This window comes from Vidua macroura, chromosome 1 (genome assembly GCF_024509145.1).
Source record: "Vidua macroura isolate BioBank_ID:100142 chromosome 1, ASM2450914v1, whole genome shotgun sequence".
NCBI lineage: Eukaryota > Metazoa > Chordata > Aves > Passeriformes > Viduidae > Vidua > Vidua macroura.
The window spans coordinates 54625999-54646835 of NC_071571.1; the positions used below are offsets into that span (position 1 = coordinate 54625999).

The 20837-nt window shown below is 41.3% G+C and overlaps 1 protein-coding gene across 4 annotated transcripts in view; it reads left to right on the top strand.

The window, feature by feature from the left end:
- Positions 1–20837, top strand: part of VPS41 (VPS41 subunit of HOPS complex) — a 123404-nt gene that overhangs the window by 93725 nt on the left and 8842 nt on the right. For all 4 annotated transcript variants that reach the window (XM_053969823.1, XM_053969831.1, XM_053969843.1 and 1 more), the window contains 12 exons: positions 1238–1353; positions 2762–2818; positions 8848–8909; positions 9760–9841; positions 10806–10898; positions 11388–11515; positions 12426–12570; positions 13853–13894; positions 14002–14052; positions 15291–15428; positions 18175–18229; positions 19247–19387. In XM_053969823.1, the coding sequence (XP_053825798.1) occupies positions 1238–1353; positions 2762–2818; positions 8848–8909; positions 9760–9841; positions 10806–10898; positions 11388–11515; positions 12426–12570; positions 13853–13894; positions 14002–14052; positions 15291–15428; positions 18175–18229; positions 19247–19387 (1110 nt within the window). The remainder of the gene's footprint in view (positions 1–1237; positions 1354–2761; positions 2819–8847; positions 8910–9759; positions 9842–10805; positions 10899–11387; positions 11516–12425; positions 12571–13852; positions 13895–14001; positions 14053–15290; positions 15429–18174; positions 18230–19246; positions 19388–20837) is intronic.

Below are 20837 nucleotides of genomic sequence, written 5' to 3' on the forward strand. Positions count from 1 at the left end.
TGCTGTGTTCCCCCACACAATGATGTCATCAATATATTGTAGATGTTCGGGAGCCTCATTCTTTTCCAGTGCAGCCTGAATCAGTCCATGGCAGATGGTGGGACTGTGCTTCCACCCCTGGGGCAGTTGGTTCCAGGTGTACTGCACTCCCTTCCAGGTGAAGGCAAACTGAGGTCTGCATTCAGCTGCCAAAGGAATGGAGAAGAAGGCGTTCGCAATATCGATGGTCGCATACCACTTTGCCGCCTTGGACTCCAGCTCGTACTGAAGCTCCAACATGTCTGGCATGGCAGTGCTCAGTGGTGGTGTGACCTCATTCAGGCCACGGTAATCCACCGTCAGTCTCCATTCCCCACTGGACGTGCACACTGGCCATATAGGGCTGTTGAAAGGTGAATGGGCCTTGCTGACCACCCCTTGGCTCTCGAGTTTACGAATCATCTCATGGATGGGGATCACAGAGTCTCTGCTGGTACGATATGCTGATGGTGTACTGTTGCTGTGGCAATTGGTACATGTTGTTCTTCAACTTTCAGCAGTTCCACAGCAGAGGGGTCGTCTGAGAGACCGGGTAAAGTATTCAGCTTTCTGATGTCTTCTGCCTCTACAGCAGCTATTCCAAAAGCCCAGCGATGTCCTTTTGGGTCTTTGAAATATCCATTTCTGAGACAGTCTATGCCAAGGATGCATGGGGCCTCTGGGCCAGTCACGATGGGGTGTTTCTGCCACCCATTCCCAGTTAAACTCACTTCAGCCTCCAATACAGTAAGCTGCTGGGATCCTCCTGTTACCCCAGAAATAGAAATGGATTCTGCTCCTACATATCTTGATGGCATCAGGGTACATTGGGCACCGGTGTCAACCAAAGCTGTATATTTTTGTGGTTCAGATGTGCCAGGCCATCGAATCCACACAGTCCAATAGATCCGATTGTCCCTGTCCTCTACCTGGATATTAAAGTATAATAATGGGTTCTAAACCATCATAAAGTTTACATATAGTGGATGAATCAGAATTTGCAATAAGTTGTAGTGGTTTTTTGAAATATATTTTCCTATTTAAACCAGTTTTAATTTATTGGAGAATACAGCATCCAAACTAGTGTGTCCTGCAGGAGTAGCCTTGCTGTCTTCCTTGCATCTCCTCTTTGTAAATTGCCCTCAAGGGTATGCTAAAAAGCAGAACTTAACTTAAAGAAATTATAATAATAATAATAAAACTGTGTATGCATTTGCAGAGTATTCGGAGGGTGAATCACTTTTTTATATCATCAGCCCAAGAGATGTGGTTGTGGCCAAAGAGCGGGACCAAGATGATCACATTGACTGGCTTCTTGAAAAGAAGAAATATGAAGTAATTTTTACATCATTCTTCCCTTCAGACTTTCCTTGCTTGGAAATTGGAGTAGGATGATGGACTTTGCTAGGTCATTTGGATTGGACTGTTTCTGTTCCTATAGTCATTGACTAAATGTTTGTAAAGGATGGGAGTTAACTATACATTACTCCATCTCTTACGCAGTCTCACTACTGAAACAGCTAATCAGAATTTCACCAAGTGAGGTAGCTGAATTAGATGCTGAAAATACTGCTCTCATCATCAGTTATGAAATGTATTAGCTGACACTGAAAATTATTAAAGGTGGGCTTTGGCTTAGAACAGCAGAAGAGTTAAGTAATGAGCTGTGCTTTTAAAAGTAAAATACTATGGGCTTAAACTGTAGCTGCCCATGCTGAAAGTATTGTTGCTCACAATAAAGCTGATCCAATATTAAAAGACAAGGGTATACAGCTCTCTTGGAAAAAAACAGCTCACCATTTGGTTGCGTAAATATTGGTGTTTGCATATGTATATCTAAACACCTAAAACAATAAGTTCTTTCATACCATATGAACATCCACACAGTGGTCTGAATTCTAATATCCCGCATTTATTGACTTAGAACATTTGTTATGATGCATAAAGTTAACTTGCAAATTCTAATTTATGTTTGTTGTATGACCATTAAAAGAAAAAAAAATATGGAAAAGCCATGCAGCATGTATTGCTTTTGCTAATATAATCATGATATTTCTCATGCAGATTTGTTTAAATCCTTGTAGATGCTTTTGCATTGGAATAGCAAACTTGTATGATGAGTGCAGTTTTGCAATATATGTAAATCACAGCATATGATCCCTGAAGACACCAGTAATTTGCAAGTGACAGCTGTGTTTGTGCCTTTATGAAAGCCATTCAAGTTAGTAGACAGGCCTGTTATGATGTATCTTAAAGGTTTCATTTTTATTTGTTAAAGTGCCAGTTTTTTTTCTATACATTCTAAAAAATAGAAGAAGTAGAAGAACAGCAAATGACACTTAAATATAAATCATTCTGACTGAAGAAGATATTTGGTCTGGGGAACTGGAAGGTAGCCTTCCCCCATTTGCCCCTTTTCCTGCTGATTTTTTTCACAGGTTTTGGCAGTGAAGTGGTCTCATTTGAAAATGATCAAATGTGATTGCATTGTGTATTTTGTTGTGATTTGATCTTAATATAATAATGTGGAGTGAACCCAGATGGAAACAAGAGTAGTTTGCTCTTTGCTTGACTGCTTTTGTTTGAGTATAAATTCAAAGCTGTTCATCCAACCATGGCATTAAAAATTCTAGTGCTTCCAACACCCTACTCTGAAAAATAGTTGATTTATAGTTTTAGAGTTTTCTGCATTGAAAGTTTGTGCATTTGACTGGTATCTCTGTTTTCTCCTTTTTGAATACAGGAAGCTTTGATGGCAGCTGAGATCAGTCAGAAAACCATAAAAAAGCACAAGATTTTGGTAAGTCTCAAAACTTCTATTCAAAATAAAATATCTTCTTTCTTTTAGATTGGTGTAAGATGCAACAAATATAGTCCCTGTTTTTTATAACACCAGGCAATAACTGTTAGGCATACTCCAACTGGCATCCAATTTCTTGGTTTCAGCTGCAGAACAGGTGTGTTAGTCCATGAAACGTGAAAGGATCTGGAGTTTATGAAGGTGCTATTGGCATTGAAAGAAAGATAATTCCATTTCTCACTCTGATGGGGTTTTTTGTTTGCTTTTGTATTAAATTTACTGTTGTTTGAAGTAACATGCAGTATTTCACTATTAGAGATTGCAGGCAGGAGTGACAAATTTCTCTTTAACTTATACCTCGTACATGTGACAGGACTTTGTAAAAAGTTTAAGAGATGCTCCCTTTCTCACATATAGTTATTTCCCATGTTTATAGTCCCTTTCACAGAGCAACAAAAGGTATCAATGTTTAAAACAAAAGGGGGAATGGTGTAATAGACACAAAAGTGTCACTAATTTTAGCTTTTGTTTGTTTGCTTTTGTTTAAATTCACTAATACTGATGCTGCTTTAAATAGAAATCTGTACAAAGTGCTCAAGATGTGTTTAATTTTTTGGCCAGATTACTGGTGTTATAAGCACGCTGTATATCAGTATGTCTTAAAAACTTTTATTCTTGTGTAGTCCAGAAGTTGAATCAAGATTTAAATGGCATGCCATTACCTATCACAGAGTTTGCATTTAACAAAGCTACTCTGTGAGCCTTGCAAAAGATGTAAAGAATTGTTAAAGGGGGTCCTGGCAATGCATTAGGAGGAAAAAAAGAAACCTGAACAGACAAACACCAAACTAAATTTAAAAGCCCCACAGCTTTTCTTTTGCTTTGCAGAAATTTGCTCTGCAATAAATTATTAAATTCAGTGAAATACAAGCAATTTTTTAGAGTTTGGTTTCTAAAGCAAAAGCCACAGAATGTGTTGAGGAAACAAAATGTTGACATTAAGCCCTAAGTGAAGGATTAGTGGTGAAACAACTCATGCTCTCACTGCTTAGTGACACCACACTCAGGATACCTGACAAGTCTGGTAAACTTGGGGATTTTTTAGATGGAAGTAATTGTCACTGCACCTCTTGAGCAGAGCACAGAGATCCTAAACAACCAGATCTACATGTGTTTTCCTTATATATCTTCTCTGCTCACTGGGAAGCTAGTCCACAGGAGAATGAAGATTTCTTTCAGCCTCTTTCTTGAGAATGGTGAAGTTGAAAATACGAAGGTGGTTCCTATAGCATAATTAAATCCTAAAATCTTGTGTATGTGTGGTTTTTTTCTAACTTTGTACTACATTGACCAGTGGAAGTTGTTGCATACCCCTGTTCATATTCTGCTATATGGTCAATACTGTCCTTGATACTGATCAAAGAAATGTTGTGTCTCAGAAGATGCAAATGTTTGGTTGTTTTTTTTAAAGAAACAAGGACTTCTTTTTCATTGTACAGCTTTGTTTTTTTCTTTTCTCCTCTTTTTTTTTCTTCCTAGAAACAATGTGCTTTTTTTAGTGATGTGATTCTTAAGTTATGCAATGAGTACAGTGGGTTATGTCAAAATGGACATGAGTGTTGAGATTACGTTAGGAGGCTCATGCCAAAATTTTAATTTATAATAAATGCATACTAGATGCGGCGTGGGTTTTTGCTCTCCCCGGCCGCACGCGGCTCTTGGGAGCCCGGCTGTGGCGTAGCTTCCACGTGCTGCCGGGGTTTGCTGCCGCGGGTTCCCGGACACGGCTCCGTGTCTCGGGCGCGTGGGCTGGCCAACCGCTGTTACCGTGCGCTAGGGACCCGGCAAAGAGGAAGGAATTTGTCCATTTACTCCGTGCTTGGCGGGAACGGTTTATTGGTCACGTATGGCGCGGTTTGATGGAAAGACGCGACCGCTCCCGGCACTCGCATGGGAGAAAATGGCGTCTGACTGCCGGCGGGATAGGGCTTTATAGAGGGGCGGGGCGAGAGGATCCACGGCCTGCCGCCCAATAGGGGCGGCTGCCATGGCGGTGACACCCGCAACAGCGACCAACCAGAGAACCCCGCAGGGGCGGGCGCCGAGCCGCGGGCTGAGCGGGATCGGGTGGCTAGCACGGGGTTTCCCGGGGCCGGACGGCAGGGTGGTTACAGGAGCAGCACAAGGGTAAGAGCCGGCAGCAGGCAACATGGGGGCAGAAACCGCGGGGGGGAACAACGCGGGGGAAACGCGGGATTACAGAACTTGACTTATTTTAACATAAATTAAAAACCCTAATCTAACCCCAAACTCCGGGATGCAACATCTCCCCGCTTAATAAAATATAAAAAGAAAGCAGTGGTGTTGATGCAGTCTCTCAAGCGGTGGCCTCTTCTCCCAGCTTCTTCTGCTGCTGCAACTGCAGTGACTGCTACGCAGGTGGAGAGGGCCTGGAGATGGTGCTGGTGCTGGTTCTTCTTAGGGTGTTTAGGGATAGGGAAACTGGGACAACTTTATTACAAACATGGGGATTTGGGACACACACAGACTGGGGCTTTGGGGAAAAACTTTTTTTTTTTTTTTTTTTTAAGGAGATTGTAGGGTCCTTTTTCTTTTGCGTCGCCTGCGGTTTGATGCAACCCCCCGATTGGTGGGGTCATCTGCCACGCTCAAAGGCACCCTGATGTTCTGAACTACCACCTGCACAGTTACTTGATAACTCACAGCTCCCCTTAAGGTGCTGTGGCCTGCCTTACTTTTATCTTCACGCGAGGCAGGTGCGCATTGTTCCTTCAGTTTTTTGGGAGAATGGGATCTCCCTCCGCCCCTCTCCCCCCTCCCACTGTCCCTGGGGGTGCCCTGCCCAGAAACGGACATTGAACCACAAAATGTCCTCTCTGATTGCAGTGGAAGCACTGGCGTCTTGCTGGAGGCTGCTTCGGACCAGCGTTCTTTGGAGGCACGGCATCCAAGGCAGCAGTGTTCATGGATGCCGCTTCCAGGACAAACTTGTCCTGAACCTCTGATCCCTCTACGTGCCTCTCATCTGTCGGCTCGACCCATTCCACGGAATCTGGAAAATGCTCAGAAACCCACATCCCCCTGCTTCCCTCCCTCCCGGGTCTCCGGGAACCCTGGGACTGCAGAGGCAGGGGCTCCGATTCCCCCCCCTCTCCTTTTCCCTCCCGCCCAGACGTCTGGGGCCCATGGGAACTTGGAGGTAGGGGTTCCCGTCCCCCCCCCCTCCTCTTCCCTCCCGCCCGGCTCTCCGGGGCCCATGGGAAGATGGGGATAGGGGTTCCCGCTCCTCCCTCCCCCATCTTCCCTCCCGCCCGGATCTCCGGGACCCATGGGAAGATGGGGACAGGGTACAGGCAATAGGACGGGGGCTGCCTCCCTCAGGCAGCGGGGTGGAGATGGCAGAGCTCTCCCCGGTGGAGGAGGGCGGAGTCGATGACTCAGCAGGGACGACATGCAAAGGACTGGAGGGAACACCCATTCGAGGGAGAACAATGGGTGAGGGAGTAACCTGAACTCCCGAGGGGGCGGCGCCCACGCCCACGGGGAGGCAGGTGGGGGTTGGGTCAAAGGCGGGGACACCGGGAACAAAGGACAGAAAGGGGTTGTGGGAAGAAGAGACCCTGCCATGTGGCCGCCCTCCATCTTGGGAAGACAAAGGGATCAACCACGTGGCCTCGGCCTCCTCAGAGGAACAAAGAAAGGGGTTTAAAGAAACAGAACTGCGCGGGGTAGCGCCGAAACTGGGATTTTCAACTGGGAACAAGGGATTGGAAAAGGGGTTTAGGGTCGTGGCCTCAGCGAATCGACCGATCTCGCTAAGGCAGGGACGCCGGGGTGGCTTGGGGGAGCCAGGCGCACGGTCCACGTTTGTGGAGCTGCCCTGCATCTCAGACTGACGGGGTGACCCCCCTCGCCCACCCAGGTTAGGGGAAGAAGGGGTAGGAGAAGGGGATGGGGAAACAGATTCAGAGGGAGTAACAGATTTTCCGGATGGTTCTTTCCTTTCCCCAACCGAGTTTCGCGCGGGGTCTGATTTTACTACATCCGTGATCAACAAATGGAATTTAGGGAAGCAGTCATCTATGGAGGGATCCCTACCGATCCCCTCTGCTAGCCTTTTTCCCACTTGCTCCCAAAATTCTGTTTTGCGCGCGTCCTCGGTAGACAGACGGGGGAAAGCAAAGAACAACCACCGGACAAATTTCTTAACTAAATTTTTTGGGTAGGGGCCCTTCACCAAAAGGATTTCTTTAACTTGGGAATAAAATTCCTTTTGTTGGGCAGATAGCACGGTCCCCATGCTTCTTCCACCCAAACCACCTCACCCCTGGGGCAGTAAAAAAGAGAAAAAAAAAGCAAAAAAACGCAGGCGACTCCAGCGGCTGCCGTTCGTGCTGCGCGCCGCACGTCCCAACCTCGGGAACACGGCCAGCCCTCCCCGTATTAGCTGGACACGTTTCCACGACTAATACTTACCAGACTGAAGTCTCTGCAAAGAAAAGCTGCTACCAGGGTCCGGGAGTCCCGGGAAGTGTTCTTTCTTCTGCCCTCCTGGCTGCGAAAGTTTGCACTTCCTGTCCCACGCGGGACACACTGTCTGGTCCCTCGTGGGCGACGGAGACTTCACTGACGTACTTTGGAGAGCCCCTGCTCTCGGTTTCCGTCCGGCACGGAGCTGTGGTCTGGCGCGGATCGCTGCCCGCTCTGGCTTGGCGGCGGCGCTCCCCCCTTGGCGGCAGCGCGGCCCCTGGCCGGCGGCGGCGGCTCCCGGCGCTGTTCCTGGAGCTCCGCGGTGAACCTCCGTCCACGCAATCAGCTCAGCGCTGGCCTCGGCCCCACGTTGGGCGCCAATTGCGGCGTGGGTTTTTGCTCTCCCCGGCCGCACGCGGCTCTTGGGAGCCCGGCTGTGGCGTAGCTTCCACGTGCTGCCGGGGTTTGCTGCCGCGGGTTCCCGGACACGGCTCCGTGTCTCGGGCGCGTGGGCTGGCCAACCGCTGTTACCGTGCGCTAGGGACCCGGCAAAGAGGAAGGAATTTGTCCATTTACTCCGTGCTTGGCAGGAACGGTTTATTGGTCACGTATGGCGCGGTTTGATGGAAAGACGCAACCGCTCCCGGCACTCGCATGGGAGAAAATGGCGTCTGACTGCCGGCGGGATAGGGCTTTATAGAGGGGCGGGGCGAGAGGATCCACGGCCTGCCGCCCAATAGGGGCGGCTGCCGTGGCGGTGACACCCGCAACAGCGACCAACCAGAGAACCCCGCAGGGGCGGGCACCGAGCCGCGGGCTGAGCGGGATCGGGTGGCTAGCACGGGGTTTCCCGGGGCCGGACGGCAGGGTGGTTACAGGAGCAGCACAGGGGTAAGAGCCGGCAGCAGGCAACATGGGGGCAGAAACCGCGGGGGGGAACAACGCGGGGGAAACGCGGGATTACAGAACTTGACTTATTTTAACATAAATTAAAAACCCTAATCTAACCCCAAACTCCGGGATGCAACAACTAGAAACATTTTGCAACTGACCTGTGTAATGAACTTTGAGAAGGGAAATTTGGTATGTAATAACTAATAATCTTGCTAAGTTCTCAGTAATTCCTGCACTTTATTGAGCAGCATTAAGATTTATATTCTCAACCAACTTTTTGCCCTCCTCTGCAAACTGTGTTGACAAAGAGCATATCTTATACAATGACTGCTAGTTTTCTTTTTGAACTAATTCAAGCACAGCAAGATCAGCTATGCATTTCAAATAATCCTTAATAATTAGAGGTGGTAGTCTTCTCAGCATCAGTGAGGTTATGAGTATTATTTAAAAGAGCACCTTTAGTTGAACCTGTGAGCAGTCTATGCAAGTATTTTGTATTGACTGTTTTGTGGGCCCTATTTGTAAAGAAGAATCCGAGGATGCACTTAGAGCCTTGAATTTCCAGCTATATGCAGTAGTTCTTGTGGTAGTCAGGTAGTTCACTTCCAAACTTTTATAACTAACTCTCTTTTTATTCCCTCTAGGACATTGGCTTAGCCTATATAAATCACCTGATGGAGAAAGGAGAGTATGACCTGGCTGCTCGGTAACCTAGTATTAAAGATCATCTTTGCTGGCTGAAGTGTGTCTGTATGGGGAAAAAGCAAAAATAAATTATTGATTCTGAAGTATTTGCAGATGTTGATTTTCTGTGTGTTCTGGAATTTCTGAAGTTTCAAAACGTAGAGGTGCATTGCAGTGCCATATATTTTTTTGCCTGCAGTGACCTAAAAGTTGCTGTAAATTTTAACTGGAATTGAGGCATTTATTTTTGAAAGTAAGCCTTGATTTTTCAAAGTCACACTAGATTTTCAAAACTAAGGTTTTCTTTGGATTTTGATAAACTCAGTTTATTACTGTGTCATTGCACATAAGACCATCAGAAAATAATTTGATTTTGCATAGGTATAAACAAAAATGTCAAATATGGGAATCTAAAGTAAGGATTAGAAATTACCCAAGGTTTTTGTTTTCATGTACATGTAAGCGTAAGCATATCTTTTTAAGTGTTCCATTTTTCTCAGCTGAGATATGAAGACTTCACTCATAAAGCTGACCAAGAGGGTGGCATCTCTGCCTATGGTGTGTGGATTTCAACTAGATTGGAAGCTCCCTTCCAATCCAAACCATGCCATGATTCTATGAAAGCTAATATGGCCCTAAAATTAAGGGTGAATACATAATAAGCAGTTAGTCCTCCTGGATGCAACAAAATTTTAAGGTTTGAAAGGAAGAGAACCTGGCATACTCTATTTAAAGTGATGGTTGCCAAAATAAGGCACTTTTACTAGTGTCATGATAAGGAGAAGAAGAAAGGAATCCTTGTAGTAATGGTGTCACATATGTATTACTTTCTGTACCTACTTTTGTTCTTATCTCTTTCATTTTCCTTCCAGAAAGTGCCAGAAAATCCTTGGCAAAAACACAGAACTCTGGGAATTTGAAGTTTACAAGTTTAAAGAAATAGGTCAGCTTAAAGTAAGTTAATTTCTGTGTCTGTACTCAAGTAATTTTGTATGTTGTACTTACTGTTTGTATTGACCAAGTATCTAAAGCATCACATTTAATGGTCTTGTTCTGGTATTGCTGCCCCAGATCTCTGTTTGTCTTTCCGATTGATGTGTAAATTACTTGAAACAAGATTGGAGGCATAGTGCTACGTATTTTACTTGTTGGCAGTCTCCAACATGAAAGACCTACCCCCAAAGTTTTTACTTGCTAAGATGCTCACCGTTAAATTCATCTTTCCCATTTACTTTTCATCCGTTTCCAGTAGGTCCTAAAAATACTACCTCAGGTATTAAGGAAAATAGACTATGTGGGTGCCAGTCATTCTGGCAAATCCAGGTCAATTGCAACAGTTACACAACTTTAGGTGTCAAAGAATTGCAAAGCAGCAGTGAAGACCTATGCTGTATGCTAGAAATGGTGGTGAGAAAGAGGAGCAGTCTGTCCAGTTGTGGAGGGAAGTGAGAGAGTGACTTTGTTGGGTACCTGGTGTCCAGTCAGGGTCAATCCACTACACCACGTTTTTCAGCAACTGAATGCTTATACCTTTTTACAAGGCCAGGACTTAACAAAATGGATTTTGAAAACATTCCTGTTTTGAGGGGTCTTTTATGGGTTTTGTTTTCTAAATGACTACTGGTCTCTTAAGGACAATGGCTGATTCTCCTATTCTCATTGGTATCTTGCCACCTGTCTCTCAAATAATAATTCTTTCAAATGAGTTATAAAATTCCAGTGTGTATAATCCTAAAGTAAATAACTACTGGGTGCTGCTTACAAGTATGAATTTATAAGGTTTCCAGTGATTACCAGGGGCCATGTTTTGCATATAGCCTTGTTCTTTTGTTTCACAACAAATTTTTTTTTTCTATCAGTGTACCAGGATGTTACATATCATTCACCATCTGACACTTCGTTCTGTTTGTTCCTTTAGGCAATTAGTCGTTACTTGCCAAGACGAGATCCAGTTTTGAAACCTCTGATCTACGAAATGGTCCTGCATGAATTTTTGGAAAGTGACTATGAGGTACTTCAGCCTGATGTGTCCACATCAATGTGTCCCATAGTTATTGCCAGCCAAATACCCTTAGTAGTGAAGAATTCTGACAGCAAATTCTCTGATGTATTCAAACAGATTAGCAGTGGACAGTTCCACAATAATGACAATATTTAAAAGTTGAATTTTAATTTTAAGAGAATAAATAGAGTGTTCTTCAGAGCATGGAAATACTGTGATATTATTTATTAGACTGGTTTTTTTAGTTTTTTTAATATAGCATAAGTGGTTGCACAAAGCCACAGCACTTGAAAGAGACTCAGCTTCATGAATTGCAATAACATTGCCCTAAGAAGGAAGAATCTGTGTTCTGCACTGTATATGTCTGTGGGCATGTGAAAGTTCCTTAAAGGTTAAGGACAGCAGGTATCGTCCCAGAGGCTTAGCTGACGCTCTGATGTTTTGAAATGCTCCTTAGGCCATTCTTTCTATTTCCGTTACAATCTCTTATACTTTTAGGGGTTTGCAACCCTAATAAAAGAGTGGCCTGGAGATCTATACAACAACACAATCATAGTTCAAGCTGTAGTGGATCACCTGAAGAAAGATCCACAGAACAGGACTTTGCTACGAACACTTGCAGAATTGTGAGTACAGTTTTAAATTCCTGTTACGAAAAGTACACTTAAAATAGTGTACTGCAGTTTATCCATATTTGCTCAGCTCTCTTAACAGAAATCTTCTTTGTTGCAGTCTACAGAGTGTTGGTTTTCTCTCCTTTCTACTCTGTTGATTGCACAGCTTAGCAGTCCTTTACCCCTCTTTGTAATGTTTACATTGAGTATGAAAGCAAATTGTTAAGCATGAGACTGGATTTCCAACTCCTCTTTCCAAAGTAAATAACTAGCATTCCTTTTCATGCTGTCAGAGGAAACCTCTTTTCTGAAGTGTGCATTTCAGAATTACCCATGTAAAAATAAAATGGTGGGGAGTTTTGCCCATTATTTAAGAAGTAGTGTATTTAGGTTAACTGCATGGATGGAAATATGTGACTGGAAAATGTGCCAAAACTGATCTGGTTCTTGGTCGCTTTGTACAGGGATAAAACTATTTGATTTTCTCAGCCTGATCACTGTGTTATTTTCTTACTGCTTCTTTGAAGAAGGAAGAGATACTGTCTATTGCTATGTTACAATCTTCAAGAAAGTTTTAAGAGAACAATGTTTTTTTAGCTCTGAAGAGTGTTCCAATTGGTTTCCAAGAATTGAAAGGCTAGCATTTTGTGTCTTCCCCTGTGAGTTGAAAATGGAGAATGAAAATGCAGAAAACAGCAGGTCTGAACACAAATGAAAGCCAATATAACCAGAGGTGAAATTAACGTTGCTTGATTTTTATTTCCCTTTACAAAAATGAATCACAGGTCTGTTTAGATATTTATAAAATCAAGTAGTATCCTAACGTTTTACATACTAGAGTATGTTTATATTTTCTCTCATATGTGATTTTTCTACACTTAAGTATGTAACATCACATGTATTATAATCCTATTTTTATCAGGTACACTTACGATCAGCGCTATGGCAAAGCCCTAGAAATCTACCTAACTCTGAGGCACAAAGATGTCTTCCAGTTGATCCACAAGCACAATCTCTTCAGTTCTATCAGAGACAAAATTGTTCTGCTCATGGATTTTGATTCAGAGGTATAGTGATCCTAATGATTTTATATTCACTTTCCTTTAGATACAATTTAACAGATTAAAAATAAATTATCTATAGATGATAATTTAGGCAGAGAGTGTGTTTGCTGCATCTGGATACATTCTGAGATAAGGAAGATTGTTTGCCTAGACTGCAAAATAATTGACCCAAGGATTATTTTTTCCTTCATTTTTCCATTTGTGTTTCCTTTCCGTTTCCATTTGTCACTCTCAGTGAGAAGAGTGTCCACATTATTTGAGGACATTGTTGTGATCCTCAAGTCACAACACTGAATGTCATTTCACACAGTGTATCAATTCACCATGTTATCCTTTCTGTATTTTGAATCAAATAATGGTATTAATAAGCCAAAGAAAGGAGATAGTGGATTTATTTAGGCATATATTTAATGTACTTGCCATTTCCCTTTCACCACAGAAAATGAATCTGCTTCTGAAGGTTTACAAGGTTATTAACCTAAATTCCAAAAACCAGGAAGTGTTTATTCCATGCTGAGTTCTACCTTCTTTCTTTCCAGCTGGCTGTAAAACCTGAGCAAATGAATTTTGGTGTGATCACTGGGAAGATAACCAAGTAGATATCTTTTTTCAGTGCAATAGTTGTTTAAGCACTGTAGCTAAAATATGAATCTCTACTGTTGGTGATCATCTTTAGTATGCCCATTCTAAACTACATGGAGAAAAAAAAGTATATATATATTTTTTAATCCAGTAGATTAAGTCATATCAGGAATCTGTGGCATGGTATTTTCAGAAAGTGAAGCAGAAGTTTGCTCTTGAAAGAGGAAGCAGAACCTGGATCCTGGTGGCCACTTGGCTTACATGGTCTTGTCTGCTTGATTAATGGTACTGGTCTGCAGGTGGTTTGGAGAACTCCACTTGTGAGGCAGGTTGAATTGTGTGTTTCTTACATAGTCATCACCCTACAGTTCCCTTTTGAGATGGAACAAATGGTATTTCTACATCGTTTGGAAGTGGCTTTTTGTGACTGATGGTGATTCAGTGGGCATACTTCACCTGCAGTGTAGGTGCACAGCATTTACTGATATTAGTGAGGGAACTTAGGAGAAGTATTCTGGAACAGTACTCTGATGCTGTGCTGTCAGGATATGTGGGTGTTATGTAAATTGCTCTCTGCATTTCTGTTGCTGAAAAGAGTAGGTCTGTCCATCTGACACCCATCAGTGAATAAGCATAATACTATATAGAGTGTAAGAAAATATGTGTACCTGTTACCTACTTGAGTTCTCTTTCTTTGTTGTAGAAAGCAGTAGACATGCTTTTGGATAATGAAGATAAAATTTCTGTGAGTATAACAAGTTCATGGCATGGAAGTCCAATGCTAGCTTTTATTACCTGTCCTTTTTCCAGTCTTGTAAATGTGATGTTTATCACAGGTTTGTTTTGTTTCAGATTGACAGAGTTGTTGAAGAATTAGAAAACAGGCCTGAGTTACAGCATGTGGTAAGTATTCCTGTATTCTGTTGATTTCAAATTGATCTGAGTACAATCTTGATTGGACATACCTTTTACAGCTGTGTTTATCTTATTAAAGTGAACCTGACACTGAAATGTCATAAATGATCAGAGACAAAGTGGCTACTTCTGCCAATTTCCTATTTAGTATGGCCATAGCATCTTCACAGTAGTTAAATGATCTTAAAATGTGTACCTGTGAGAATTTGATAACATAATACAGGCTTATTAACATGTCTTTATAGCATTGTAGGCACTTGTCTTTTCTGGTCAATTACTTCTTGCTTTTATTCTTCCTTTTTCCCTACCCAAAAATGGGATTGGTTGGTGGGTGCAGCTGTAAAATATGTTTTGCTGACCCATAGAGAAAGTGAATTGCTTGTTTTTCTGGAGCTCTAACTTCCATACACTGTCAAATTGTTCTTGTTTGTACAGAATTACAGTATCAAGGCTGTGGCTTCACACTGCTATTCCAAAAGCTCCTCTTCGGTTTGAACATCCTGTCAGTGGAGTACTTAATATGTGACTGTGGACTTGGGCTGTATTAGAGAGGGAAGTTTAACTTGCTGCTGGTTACAGATAGGGCTCAGGTGTTCATCTGGTGAAGAGGTGATTTATGGGTTAGAGATCTGATTATGGAAGCAGATCTATGAAAAGTGCAGTCCACAGCCCAAGAGCTTTGCAAAGGCAAATGACAGACTGTCAGTTTACAGAAGGGATGTATACAGAGGAAGGCAACAAAGATAGTGAATGGTCTAGAGGGGAAGCCATACAAAGAGCAGCTGAGGTCACTTGGTTTTGTTCAGCCTGGAGAAGAGGAGACTGAGGGGAATCCTTGTAGCTATTTACACCTTCTTCACAAGGGAAGCATCAGCAGGCACTAATTTCTTCTCTGATGACCTGTGACAGGACCCAAGGGAACAGCATGAAGCTGTGTCAGAGGAGGTTTAGGTTAGATATTAGGAAAAGCTTTGCCCACTAGAGTGGCTGGGCACTGGAAGACTTCCACTCCAGGGAAGTGGTCACAGCATCAAGCGTATCTGAGTTCAAGAAGCATTTGAACAATGTTCTCAGGAACATGGTGTGGTTCCTGGGGCTGTCCTGTGCAGGGCCAGGAATTGGAATTAGATTATCTATGTGGTTCCCTTCCAACTCAGGAGTTTCTGTTATTCCATTAATAATATTGAATAAGTGAGTTTGAATTCTGATTCTTTTTTGATTCCTAGTATTTACACAAGCTTTTCAAAAGAGACCACCATAAAGGCCAACAATATCATGAGAAACAGATCAGCCTTTATGCTGAATATGATCGACCAAACTTACTTCCATTTCTCAGAGACAGTACACACTGCCCACTGGAGAAGGTAAGCCCCAACAATCTAAGCATAGGTCCTTGATTTTTATCAAGGTCCTGGTCTGTAGCTTGTAGTCTTGTGAATTTCAAGCCGTGTCTGGTACTGCCCTCTACTGCCAGTATGAGGGATCCTTTGAGTTTGTGACCATCACTTGCAGTTTGGTTTGCAGAGCTGATGACACCTGAGGCTTTCCTCTCTCAGCTCACAGGGATTGATGGGTATTTTTAATGCAGAAGTTCTGACTACAGTTCTAGCTACAAGATATCTATACATCAGTGCTTAGCCTGACTGAACAGTAGGTTATGAGTTCAAGAAATTGACAATCATTTTGCCAAATCTAGGAGCTGTTTGTGTTAGATCTTGAAAAACCAATAACTGTAACTGTAGTTATTCTATCTTTTTATTGTAAGGCCATAAGTTGCTGTTGAATAATATACACAATATACATCACTGAACTAACAGGGCTAAAAGTATTTTGTCTTTGTACTTTGCCTAATACACTTGGGGTTTTACAGAGTACCAGGTTTCCATCTTCCAATATTTTTATATTTTTTTCTATTTTCCTTCCTTGCTTTTTCTTGTCAAATTACAAAATGCATAAAGGTAAGGCCAATCTTGAGTTGTTTCCCTGCTTGAATTAATGCAAAACAAATGGAAATTCTACGTTTTCCAGTTTAGATGGCTCAGTATTATATTATCTGTATTGTTGCTGTTAATGGCTGAGCAGAGCAGACCTTGTGAAGGGGTGCCTATCCATATGCAGCTATAATGATGACACAGTGGAGTAGTTTTCATGTGTAATATTGAATGTTGTATTTTGCATGGTTAACATTCCCAAGAAAACCAGTACTGTTCCTGGTACCTCTCTTGTTTTGCATGCTTTTCTCTACTGGAAAATACATTCTTAGGATTAGAGAATTGGGATTTGTTGAAACCACTACCTGAAACTGGTTTAGGCAGTGAGCCTGAGAGGTTTCCAGCCAGAAACTTTGATCTACAATATTGGCTTACTTGTTTTTAACTTTCTGATTCTTAGTTTCTGCCTTATGTATTATTCATGTGATCATGGTTTTATGTATAAAACCTTACCTGCATTTTTTTTTAAATTTTGAAGCAAATTAATTTTAGTTATTGCACATCCAGCCTCCTATCTTTAGTGGCAGGGGGTGCAGAAAAGTGCTCTGTGAAACTGATGCTCATTGCTGGCACTGCTTTGCTGAAGATACGGGCTATGAGCAAGAATAGGTGAGAGACCCATTAGTTTCTGGAAGGTGTGGTGCAATAATCACCAAAGTCAAGAGAGAAGAATGTCAAAAAAATGTGTAATTCTAACCTTAATGTTAAAATATTAGCATCTTTCAGTAAGAAGCTAAGGAAGAGACAAAAAGATACCATTAATTCTGTAATTATACTTCTTACCATGCATGCTGTATAATAACACTTCTTGTGACATACAGATCTAAGAAATTGAAAAGGGGACTAAGGTCCCTAAATCCACTCTTATTATTGCTCTAATGAAATTATAAACTCATCAAGAAGAAATAATTTGTGCTCTCTAGAAGTAAGCCACGTTTAGTCAAGTGCAGTTTAGCAAACATTTTGAAAATGAGCTGGAAGAGAAGTAGGAATGTTCCCTGTTTTCCTCTAGAGGGAGCATGACAGTCAGTAAATGGCAGTATCTAGAACTACTGAATACCTGGTGCTTTGTAGTTTACCTTTTAAGTGAAGAGGAAAAAGAGGGCTGTCAGCTGTGTATATAATTTATTAGTATTATTCATACTTTCATTCACCTGAAATATCTACTTGGTAATTCACTTACCCCTAGCCCAAAATTTGTTGTCCATACCTGTAATCTTCATAGTAACTCTTCTGAAATAATGAGAATTGGAAGGAAAAGTTAATTCCTACCTCATCTTTGATTGTAGCTATACTTTATGTATTTAAAATTTTCATTTCAAAGTGTGAAGGTTGGTGAACAGTTGTCTTTATAGGAATGCTATGCATCTTGAGTTTGCTTTCTGTTTCCAAATTCATGGAAACATTCATGGCATTGTTTATAGTGTACCAGCCCTGCTGATTTCCTGTTACTACAAACCCATTGGTAATCAGTTTGGTAGTTTTTATAATTGTGCTGGTTTCCAACTACACACAGATTCTGTAGCTGCTAAAGATACTTAGTCCTCAGGTCTTTAAACCAAATTTACAAGAAATGCTTCCTCCACATTCTTTCATATTTGTTATTTTGCATTGTCTTCTTGGTACAAAATTTGAAGGACAATCTCTCTCCTGAAACCATTCTGGTTTCCCTGAGGAGATTTTCAGCCTTGTGTTACTAATGAATGTCAAGCAGACTTCCATCACTAGAGACTACATAAGTCCACCCACAGGAAGCAAGTCTTGATAGCAGATAACCTTAATGTTTTGTATTAACCAACTTTTGGAGGCGGAACAAAGAAGTTGCTGGTAGAATTAAAGGCAGAGATTGACATAGTCAAAACTGAAATACCTGTTCTGTCCCCAGATTTATTCAGTCTCAGAATTTAAAGAGAGTCATGGATGTCACAGAGTTTCTCTTCTTAATTAGGGCCAGAGGACTTGGAAGTGCTTATTAAGGGAGCTGCATTTCTGTCAAAATGAATAATGTAACTTCGTGGAAAAATCACTTCAAGCTTCTTGCAGCATTTGTGATCAATAACATTTCATGTTGCATGGTTTCCTTATATTCTCTTCTCTCTTCGCTTCCCTTACATTCAAGGCTCTTGAGATCTGCCAGCAGAGAAACTTTGTAGAAGAGACAGTCTATCTTCTAAGTAAGTAACTCAGAATAAATAACTGTGATCAGTTACAACACTTTTAAACTTGTAATAAAGTTTATGGTGTGAAGATATATTATCTAATATCTAAACCCAAAAACATGATTTAGAAAATAAAGCACTGGATCGATATGATGTCTTAACTTCATATGTTGTGTTACTATGTTTTTTACTAGGTGTTCTTCTGAGTTTCTGGAAGTGTTGCAGAGGTTATTGGGAACAAGTTGGGTGGGGAGGTATTTCTGATACAATCTCCAAGAGAAGAGTTGGTTTTGAAAAGAGAGGAGAAATTAAACAAATGTTTTATTCTGAATACATCTCAGAAGCTTGGTATTATTTTTTCCTGAGATGAAAGATCTGCTTATATTGCTTTCTATCTTTTTTTTTCCCATAAAATTAGTTGTAAATTATCTCCTTCAGCTGGCCAAGAAATCTACCTGTGAATGAGAGGCATTGGAAGACTTATATGTATGTTTATATATTAGTCATGAACAGAATAGTAAACATTTTTTAAACAATCTCTGGTTCAGTAAAAATAATATTTTGTGGACCATTTCAGTTCAGTGGAGAGCAGGATTTACTAATGAAATTGTTTTAAAAATAGTTCGTAATTTCTGCTACTTCTTCCTGTTTCCTCTTATTTTTCACAGGTGTAAGCCGTGCTATATTTACTGCTAATTAAGAGGGCTCATGTGGGCCCTTGAAGCTGGTATTTCATGTTATAGTTTACATCTGTACACATACACACACTCCCCGTCATGTTAGATGTTGCTGCAGTTCAGAACCCCAAATAGGACCTAACACATCCTTGAGAAAGCCTCCAGGTCCCAGTCCAGCAACCTACTCCAAGCACTTTTTCATATTATACTGATTTGAATTCCTACATCTGAATTGACTAGATTTGGCCTTAGTTGAATTAGTTTGAGTCAACTTCACACTTACAAAATTCTTACTGAAAGAGCACTGAACACTGATGAGCAATTAGCATTTATAGTCTCTTATTTTTCCTTCCAGGCAGAATGGGTAATAGTCGCAGTGCCTTGAAGATGATAATGGAAGAATTGCAAGATGTAGATAAAGCTATTGAATTTGCCAAGGAACAAGATGATGGAGAACTTTGGGAAGATCTCATTCTATATTCTATTGACAAACCACGTAAGTGGGATAGTTTCTGAGAAGCTTGCATGCTATTGCAAATAAAGGATTGAATTGCTCACATGTATGTTAGAGAAAGTGTTTTTGTATGGTCAGGGAGGTGTTCTAGTTTGTTCTGTCCTACTGTGCATAAAAACTTGCAGTAAGGCAGTGTGAGGGTATGCTACACAATGAATACTTGGAGGCTTAACATTGAATAAGCTCTGCATAATTCTGTCCTTAATGACAAATCAAGGGGACAGTAGTGCTTTTAGTTTAGCAGAATGAGACTTTATTTTTAGACAGCCTCAAAACACATTATGCAGGTTTGATGAGGATTTTGCATACTGTCTGCTTCCCTTCAAGATTCTGAAAATGAAAAGCCTACACCTTTCTTCCCTCAGTAAAAAAACTAATTTATTTTGTTTCTGTGTTACAAAGGTAAGATGGGTAATAATGAGTGCATTTTGCTTTTCATTCATTATATTAATAGCTAGTCCAAGTTAAGAGGTTAGATGGACTCAGAAACATAAGTATCAGTGTTGTCAAAGAGGCAGATTCAAAGAAGTTCAAATTACTAAGAAAACAGAGAATTTTCTTAACTATCTACTCCATTAGATTTTGCATCCTCTTCTGGGTCTTTAAATCAAGACTGTAAAGTCTCTCTTGGGACCTCGTTTATGGGGGATTGAGAGTCTTGTAGAATTAGTGTCAGAATATGTATCTTTTCATCCCTTGGTTGCTAATTTTGAAAGGAAGAAGTGACCAGAATCTGTTAAACCTCAAGAAGAGTGTCATTCTCAAATTACCCATACTTGAATGCATCACTAAAAGTGATGCTACAATCAGTGATGCCTTTAGAGCAAAAGGGATTCAAAGCATACAGAATTCTCTCAGTAACTCTATGTAACAGTTTCTGCCTATATGCAGAGCAGCTCTATTGATATTCTTTAGTTGTGGGGGTTGAAGAAAAACCACTGCATTGAGTCATCATTCTAGTGGGTTTTTCAGCCAGATACTCTTCAAAAAGCAAAAGACTTCTATCATGTCACTCTCACCAATGTTTAGAAATACATTGAAATCAGGTTAGGTGCTTGAAAGTTTGTTTTTAAATCCTGGAACTGGGAATGGAATTACCACATAAAGTAGTTATTAGTAGTTAAACACTATTTGTTTGAGTGCTCTTTTTATTTAATCAAAATGCATTATTTACTTGTGAGTTTGTGCTGGAGACTCAGTTACCACTTTGCTGAATACACTAGAAGTTCTGTAAGTTGCCAGACTCTATCTTCCTCACCTTCCCAAAGGCTTGTATTCAAGTAAATGCAGCTGCAAAAAACATACAAAGACTGTAACAGAGACTTAGTGTTTTCACTTAGTAGAGAACTGTCAAGTAGCTTGTCACCAAAGTATCCTTTAATCAGTTATTTTGCTGGATTGTTTTTCTTAATTTCTTTGTCTCTTGGTTTTC